This window comes from Leptodactylus fuscus, chromosome 5, assembly GCF_031893055.1.
Source record: "Leptodactylus fuscus isolate aLepFus1 chromosome 5, aLepFus1.hap2, whole genome shotgun sequence".
NCBI lineage: Eukaryota > Metazoa > Chordata > Amphibia > Anura > Leptodactylidae > Leptodactylus > Leptodactylus fuscus.
This window is the reverse complement of record NC_134269.1, coordinates 6,910,921-6,920,598: the sequence shown is the minus strand read 5'-3', so window position 1 is coordinate 6,920,598 and position 9,678 is coordinate 6,910,921. Positions and strand designations below refer to the sequence as shown.

At 42.7% G+C, this 9,678-nt stretch overlaps 1 protein-coding gene across 1 annotated transcript; it reads right to left on the bottom strand.

Annotated features, from left to right (window-relative positions):
- Positions 1–5,243: 5,243 nt before the first annotated feature.
- LOC142202385 (olfactory receptor 11L1-like) lies at positions 5,244–6,227 on the bottom strand. The gene has a single exon (XM_075272477.1). It carries the CDS (start codon positions 6,225–6,227, stop codon positions 5,244–5,246), a length of 984 nt encoding a protein of 327 aa, XP_075128578.1.
- Between the last annotated feature and the right edge of the window lie 3,451 nt (positions 6,228–9,678).

Here is a 9,678-nt window from a genome sequence, read left to right as displayed (position 1 = left end):
TACCTATACAGGGTTCTGATCAATTGCGCAAACAACATGCTCCAGTACTTTAGATGTAGATCAGAAACCACTTTCCCTTCCAACACCAGATTTAACCAAGCTTCACCATCATCATCCTGCTGAGATGGAGCCACTAAAGGAAACCTTGCCTTCAAAGGCACGTCCTGGAGCTGCGACTGAGCCAAATGTAAACACAGAGTCCTTTGGAACTGAAGAAAATTCACCAGCAGTGTTTTTGGCCCTTAGGCTGCATTCACACAGAGTAACGCCAGGCGTCATTTGTGTGTAATTTGTGTGTCTTTTACGGCCGTCATAAAACGTTTACATAGAGTTCCATAGGAAAAGACGCCGTCATTTACGGCCGTCATTTACGGCCGTCATTGTAATGACGGCCGTAAATGACGGCAGTAAATTACGGACGTCTTTTCCTATAGAACTCTATGTAAACGTTTTATGACGGCCGTAAAAGACACACAAATTACACACAAATGACGCCTGGCGTTACTCTGTGTGAATGCAGCCTTAGGGTGAGTTGAGCCTTGCACCAGCGTGTGTCCCGTAACATCAGACGGACGCTAAGTTGTGCGCTAAGTTGCACAAAGTTCCACTTGACCACCGACACATGGACAAGTGCATGCGGCCAGGGACACTACATCTCAATCACGGCACACTGGCTGAATGTAGTTGAGGCTGGGACCAGGTCACAAATTGTGGTGGCCTGCCTTGTCTCCCCACCCAATATTCCTGGCAGGAGTGCTGAAACACCACGCTCCTCCTCTGCCATTAAATTGACCCCAGCTACGATCCGGAAACGCTGCAACACTGGTGCGGGGAGACATCAGCAGGCCGTGCTGAAGCTCATCAGCTTGGGGGACAGACAGCACAGTGCCTCCAAGGTCAGGTATACCATACTGGATATTATAGCAATGTGGTTTCCCCCGCTGCACCTGGGGCCAGGCATTTTTGTTGTGTGTGATAATGGACCGAACCTGGTAGCGGCTCTCAAGCTTGCCAGCCTCCAACACGGTGTATGCCTGGCCCATGTTTTCAACTTATTGGTGCAATGGTTTTTAAAAACGTACCCCAATTTACACAAGCTACTGGTTAAAGCGCGGTGCTTGTGTGCCTACTTTGGGAAGTCTACAGTAGCTGCTGCTAGCCTCAATACACTCCAGCAATGCCTACATCTGCCTGAAGCACCGGCTGTTGTGCGAGGTCGCCACACGCAGAAACCCTAGATACCATATGTTGAGCGTATATCACTGGACTGAATTGCTCTATATCCCTATTAGGTGTTTGGGGAGACACTGCCGGCAAAGCTGGGTTGAGCGTATATCGACTCCTCTCCCTGCAGTATATAGCTCTGAAAAGAGCCGTTGTTGTTCTTCCGTTTTTCCCTGCCTATCTGAAGCTGATCCCTATCTAGCCCTCAGCAGCACGTTTGTCCCTACAGTGTTGGCCAAAAGTATTGGCACCCCTGCAATTCTGTCAGATAATCCTCGGTGTCCCCCAGATAATGATCACAAGCACAAACTATTTGGTAATATCTTCATTTATTTTGTTTGCAAAGAAAAAAACACAAAAGAGAATGAAAAAAAGTCAAATCATTGATCATTTTACACAAAACTCTAAAAATGGTGCGGACAGAAGTATTGGCGCCCTCAGCCTAATACTTGGTCGCACAACCTTTAGACACAATAACTGCGCACAACCGCTTCCGCTAACCAGCAATGAGTTTCTTACAAGGCTCGGCTGGAATCTTAGACCATTCTTCTTTGGCAAACTGCTCCAGGTCCCCCCTGAGATGTGAAGGGGGCCTTCTCCAAACTGCCACCAAGAGATCTCTCCCCCTCCCCCACAGGTGTTCTATGGGATTCAGGGCTGGACTCATTGCTGCCACTTTACAAGTCTCCAGGGCTTTCTCTCACCACCATTTTCTAGTGCTGACCTGAAGTGTGTTTTGGGTCATTGTCCTGCTGGAAGAGCCCTGACCTCTGAGGGAGACCCGGCTTTCTCACACTGGGCCCTACATGATGCTGCACAATGTGTTGGTCGTCTTCAGACTTCATAATGCCATGCACACGGTCAAGCAGTCCAGTGCCAGAGGCAACAAAGCAACCCCAAAACATCAGGGACCTCCGCCATGTCTGACTCTAGGGGCATCTTCTTCTCTTTGAAGGCCTCTTTTTTTTTTTTTCCTGTAAACTCCATGTTGAGGCCTTTTCCTACTTTTGTCTCCTCTGACCAGAGAACATTCTTCCAGAACGGTTTTGGCTTTCTCGGGTAAGTTTTGGCAAACTCCAGCCTGGCTTATGTCTCTGGGTAAGAAGTGGGGTCTTCCTGGGTCTCCTACCATACAGTCCCTTCTCATTCAGACGCTGACGCTGGATAGTACGGGGTGACACTGTTGTACCCTCGGACTGCAGGGCAGCTTGGACTTGTTTGGATGTTAGTTGAGGTTCTTTATCCACCATCCGCACAATCTTACGTTGAAATCTCTCGTCAATTTTTCTTTTCCGTCCACATCTAGGGAGGTTAGCCACAGTGCCATGGGCTTTATACTTCTTGATGACACTGTGCACGATAGACACAGGAACATTCAGGTCTTTGGAGATGGACTTATAGCCTTGAGATTGCTCATGCTTCCTCACAATTTTGCTTCTCAAGTCCTCAGACAGTTCTTTGGTCTTCTTTCTTTTCTCCATGCTCAATATGGTCACACAAGGACACAGGACAGAGGTGGAGTCAACTTTAATCCATTTCAACTGGCTGCAAGTGTGATTTAGTTATTGCCACCACCTGTTAGGTGCCTCAGGTAAGTAACAGGTGCTGTTAATTACACAAATTAGAGAAGCATCACATGATTTTTCAAACAGTGCTAATACTTTTGTCCAACCCCTTTTTATGTTTGGTGAGGAATTATATCCAATTTGGCTTTTTGACAATTCTTTTTGTGGTTTTCCATTGAAGACAAATTAAATGAAGATAATAATACCAAAGAGTTTGTGATTTCAATCATTATCTGGAAGAAGCGGAGTATTATCTGACAGAATTGCAGGGGTGCCAATACTTTTGGCCAACACTGTATGTCTGAAAGCCTGAAAATGAAATGAAATGGTGCTGGCTATTCTTATAAATGGGAGGTCACATGTTTTCAGCAGCCAATGGGTTTTTTCAAATTTTTTTTTTTACTGCCTCCATTGTCGTAGTTCCTGTCCCACCTCCCCTGCACAGTTATTGGTGCAAAAATTGCGCCAGGGAAGGTGGGAGGGGATATGGATTTTTACTGCGTTTGCCGCGTGGTATTCGATTGGAATCAAATACCTCAAACAGCCTGATATTCGATCGAATACCTATTTGATCTAACAGTGTTCGCTCATCTCTATTCATAAATAATTTATAAGAATTATGTTCACATTTTTAAAAGAATAACACTTGTCTACATGCCATGACCCAAATCTGATGTGTGGCTCTTTTACGGAGTCCAGGTCTATATTTGAGGCCCCCTCAAGATGTTGTCCCATTTCTGGTATAAATCTTCAGTATCATGTATGGGTGAGGCCACGGTCCAGAGATATAGGATATTAACAATTCTTAATTTGCTTTTTTAAATATGAATCAACTTTATATGTTGTTGTGTCTGACCTGGCAGATAACTGTCCTCCATCTCCAGCTAGATTAACAATGCTCCGAAAACTTTGAAGAGATAGATATGGATCATTAGGGTTCACACAGGGTTTTTTGGACCGGAACTTGAGGCGGAGGCTTCCGCAGGTTCCCATCCAAAAGAAGGGTAGCCGCGACTGAATGCTGATGCAGTGCACTGGCATCCAGTTGCACACTCCACTCCAGATTAGGCCCAATGAATGGGCCTATTCGGGAGGAGGGAGTGTATTCAGGCCAAATCAAAAGGCAAAACGGTCTGAAGAATGAGCACCTCGCTTATTTTTCCAGAAGCCAGCTTGATTTAAATGGGAGCCATCTTTTTGGTCAGGAGTTTGAAGTGATTATGGCCTCAAAATCCTAACCAAAAAAACCCTGTGTGAACTTACCCTTAGGGTCTAATCGAGATCCATTAACATGGGTCATTAATACATTGTATTATTATTGGATATTTATACTCAGTCCCGAAAGGTAAAGTAAAAGTTTTGGGGACACCTACAGCAATGTTTACCAACCTTTTAAAACTCAGGGTAACCCCGAAAAAAATTCCTCAGAGAACACTTGACCAATTTTTTTTTTGCCAAAATACAAAAAAATATCCTAAGGATGCACATAGTTTTGTACGAAGACATGTAGTCATCTTATTATTATCTTTTGGAAACTGTAACAACTAGAGATGAGCGAGTTGTATTCGATCGAGTAGGTATTCGATCGAATACTACGGTATTCGAAATACTCGTACTCGATTGAGTACCACTCGCTGTTCGAATGGAAAAGTTCGATGCAGAACGAGCATTGATTGGCCGAATGCTATACAGTCGGCCAATCAACGCTGGTTCTTCTCCTACCTTTAGAAGTCCTCCGTGCAGCTTCCCCGCGGCGTCTTCTGGCTCTTCATTCACTCTGCCAGGCATCAGGCTTGGGCAGAGCCGACTGCGCATGCCTGCTTGTAGTGTGGACATGCGCAGTCGGCTCTGCCCAGGCCCGATGTCTAGCAGAGTGAATGAAGAGCCAGAAGACGCCACAGGGACGCTGCATGGAGAAGACTTCTCGGAGGATCCAGCCCGACCCTCACTCATGGACTTGGTAAGTATAATTTGATCGAACGTTGCCTACCCCCATTTCCCCCCCATAGACTATAATAGGGTTCGATATTCAATTCGAGTAGTCGAATATTGAGGGGCTACTGGAAACAAATATCGAACCTCGAACATTTTACTGTTCGCTCATCTCTAGTAACAACCCCTTGGTGGGTTTCCAAAATATTCATGAATATCATAGCGCCAAAGTGGACTTGAAGAATAGAAACCCGAATGCTAGTGTCAACCTAACTTAAACATGACCACCCTTTTTATTCCCAGTGCCTTACACTTCAAGCACTGTGATTGTATTACACCTGCATTCGGGTTCCACGAACAGAAACCTAAGCGGTTACCCCCTGAAACCCATGGACCTCATATACTATAATGGAGGTCCACCTCCTGATTTCCACCCATATTTGAACAATTTTTAAATGAATTTCTGACATGGCAATTTTGTCCAGTGAGTTATTTCGATTTTGACAATCACGTAATAAAAAGCTAGTTGCACTTGATAGATGAGGTAGAAAGGCAAATACTCAACTTTCCCATGTCCAGGACAGACGATACAATATTGTACAGTAGCTTTAGAAGAGCCAGTTTAATGTCTCTGTTATTCAGACTGTATATCATAGGATTAAGGAGAGGGGTTACAACCGTGTACAACAAGGAGAGAATTTTTTTGATATCACCCTGATTTGGAAATAAGTACATACTGATAAGTGACCCGTAAAACATACAGACCACAGCCAGGTGAGAGCTACAGGTGGAGAAGGTCTTCTGTCTCCCGGTCACAGATGGGATCTTCAGTACGGTGATGATAATATACACATAGGAGACTATTATTACAGTAACTGGAAAAATTCCTAGCGGTATAACCAGTACTTCACTTTCCATTTTCACTGCAAACGTATCCGAGCAGGAAAGTGCAAGTAATGGATCCAAATCACAGAAGAAATGGTCAATGACGTTTGGTCCACAGAACTCAAAGCCACTCATGGTTATCGAGAGCATCAAAACAACAAGAAAAATCACCAGCCAGCACAATAGAACAACTTTTATGCAAAAGGTGAGGTCCATGGTGGAGGTGTAATGTAGAGGGTGACAGATGGCCTGATACCGGTCATAGGACATCACAGCCAAGAGAAGACATTCCAATGATATCGTGGCTGCAAAACAATAAAACTGAGTCAAACATCTCATAAGAGACACAGAACTTACTTGATGCAACACAACGGGGAGCACGTTGGGTACTATGATGGTGGTGAGGAGGATGTCTGACAAGGAAAGTTGTGTGAGTAGAAAGTACATGGGAGAGTGGAGGGATCTGCTGTAAGACACCACCAGGATGATCAGGAGGTTTCCACATACAGACACGCAGTAAATTATTAACAGGAGAAGAAAGCAAAAAATATTCAAATTTTGTAAATTCTGAAATCCCAAAAGCACAATTTCGGTCACTGTGCTAGAATTTCTGTTCTGCATACTCTGAAGACTAATTTTCTCAAATAAAATATCCAAAAAATTACATATGATAAAGAAGGGAAAAATTTGACTTTTGAAGGCCACTATATTGCATGTATGGCCATTGGGACATCAAGGTTTTACATGGGGGGCTTTGACTTTGATTTGGCTGATAGGAAAATCGCTCTAAGGATAAAGCCTCAAGTAACAAAACTTAGGTAAAAAAAAAAATACTGTGGAAATTTTTTTATTTTATGTGTTAATATTCATTCCAAGCAAAATTCACAATATTCCTTTTTTTTAAATCCAAATTTATAAGAAAAAAAAATTAGAAATTCATACGAATTCCCTTCTGTGTTGCAATTATAAAGAGAATCTATTCACAATATATCTGACAAAGGAATACAAAGGTTTTGATGATATAATTCAGGTCCCTTATAAAGCTCTTATATACTGGTCATATAGAGTATACAGTGCAATGTTACAGAGAACACAGAATTTACTATGTATTATTAAGGGCAACATTGGATGAAGCCTCTCATGTGCACCAGGAAGAAGAATCTTCATTTCTTCATAAGGTTATTTCACGCAGCTCTTTTATAGAGGGAATATAGAAAACGTGGCATAACAAAGCCGGGGAGATTTCACTGATAATTTCTCCCGGGAACCATTTCTAATATCAGCAGGAGATTTAGGGATCTCCACGAGGAATAGAAAGATGTTTACATAGATTTTATTAATATCTGTTAGTAACTAGCTTCAATTTATTTTGACCCAGATACTGAGGACTTATCATAGAGCCACTTATAGATTGTATATGAAGAAAAGTTCCTGCATTCTTGAGCCTAGACTCCCTGAAATGGGCTGCACCATGGTACATCTAGGGACCCTGTACACCAAAAAGGGTTTACTAGTGTTCATTGGTCTTTGGAAATTTTATTGTCTAGTTTATATTATGAGAAGAGGCAGCTCCGAACTGATAGGAGTAAGTGTGATAATTGTGTTGCTTATTTATGTTTATGGAACACAACAAGCCTTTTACAGCAAAAAAAAAAAACTGTGAATTACCATCCGCTAATACCTGCACTCAGCTGTTCTCACACCTTTGTAAAGGTGTTTATTAGTGGGGAAACAAATAAGGGGCTTATTAGCCATTGTGTACTGAGTATACAATTACAAGTTATTTTTCAATACATTTGTGGCAAAAATCAATAATTCTTAGTCACTAATCTCCGCGGTTAGCAGCTATTCTAACACTTATTTAAAGGTGTTTTATAGTGGGGAAACAGACAAGGAGCATATTCACCATTCTGTTCAGTGCGAGGCTCCCTCCCGATTAGGCCCATTCATTCAGACCTAAAGCGGAGCGGCATGCCACGACAGGATGCCAGTGTACTGAACCAGCGTCCCATCACAGCTAGCCGTGTGGAATATTCACATGACTGAATGCATATTCGGCTGTGTGAACATACTGTAAAGGTTACCCAAGTCACATAAATAGACTCATGACTTTAACCTAAGGATGAGGCACCATGTTGCGAAAACGCAGCTTTTATTAGTGGCAGATTTTACCGGGTTTTGAGGTGCGAAAAAAAACAGGAAATTGTATAGAGCGCTACTGTGGAAGGAACCAGCAGGTGGTTGCCTACTTAGAGTGCACCCTACCTCCCGTAGTGGAAGATTTGTTGGATGTCTAGGTATCCAAACTGGATTTGTGGCCACAAATGGCCAAATTTGCCTGGAAAAACTGTCCTGCCCAGCCAGTAGTGTGGTAACAGAATGGGTGTTGCGTCCAGCATAGACCATAGTCTCCCCAAGAAGAACTCGCCAGTCCACCGAAAATTTGGACAGACTCACCTTTAAGAAGATGAATCAGGAATGGATCAGCCAGGATTTCCACCAATGCCTGATTTAGCAGATTAAATGATCCATGCTGCCTCACCTCACTCTGCCAACGGATCACTGTATGGCCTCCTAAGGCTGTTGCTACCACCATATTATATCAATTTGCCAGTCTGTGTGCTACTCACACTGCTGCCACCTTTGCACTCTGCCACTTGGTAACTGTATGGGTTCCTAACACTGCTGCCACCTCGCCTTGTAAGTCTGCTGCAACCTCCACACTCTGCCACTGGGTCACTGCATGGCTCCCTCACACTGTTGTCACAGGTGGAGGCAATCTGCCATACTGAGATGAAAACCACAATACACACTGCTTAAGCAGATCGGCCCATGTTTATATGTCTATGCATACATTTTTAAGATCTTTTTTTTTTAATTTTTTACTACTTATTGCATGCTATGATCTAGGTCCAGTGGAATGATATGTTTGGTCGTTTCATGGAGTCCAGTTCTACATTTGAGGCTCCCACAAGATGTTGAGCTCACCATTGCAGGTATCAATCTTCATTCTCATGTGTGGATGAGACCAAGGGCCACAGATGCAGGATTTTAACAATTCTTAAAATTTGCTTTATAAACATGATACAACTATATATATTGTTGTGTCTGACCTGACAGATAACTGTCCTCCATCAACAATACCTAAGAAACTGGTCTCAGAGATAGGTATGGATCTTTAGGGTCGTAATGGGGTTTACTAATACGGGTCATTAATATATTTTATTATTACTTTGTTTAACAAAAATCTAAATTTATTAGGCATTTTATAATGTGTACAAACATCATCATCAGAGATACTGACTAAATTGATTAAAAAGTATCCATAAGAACACGAGAAGACAAAGTGTAATAGTTAGAAGTGATATGTACAGTGGGAGATATGGCCGATGAATGACGTTTCAGCCAGTACTATAACTAGTGTGGATTGTTACATTGAAATTAAATGGATGATGAAGAGGAGGAGGAAGAAGAGTAAGAGGTAAAAGTAAGTAAGGGTCAGAAAGTGTGGTAGTATAGCAGTGGGTGCACTTGAGTGGAGCCAGAGTCCTCAAAAAAGGATCAGGAAGTGAGTCAATCTGTGACTATCCCCATATTCTGATCTCAAAACCAGGGAGACCATAGGTGGAAGAAGCGATCATGAGATCTAATGGACCAACTCAAGATCTGTTCGGACCTAGAAATCCAGTTGACCTTATCAATCCAAAGAGTATCTGATTGAGGAGTTGTCTAGAACCAGTTTTGAGGAATGAGAGATTTTGCAGCTTCCAACCAATGAGTAATTAAATAGTTCTTGTCATGATGGTAATCTGGTTGTGGTACCAAGAGAAGAGTAGAAGCTAATGTGAAGGTGGTGGTTGAGAACTAGGGTTGAGCAATCGGAATTGGGAAAGATCGGATTCCGATCGGCGATCGAGCAAATTTCATAATCGCGATTGGGATCAGCTGGAAAATGATCGGAAATCAGATTTTAAAATCGATCCTGAAATCTCACGATCGGCTCATCCCTACTTCTCACATGGCAACTTTGTCTGGCGATTTATTCCAATTAGGACAACCACATAATAAAAAG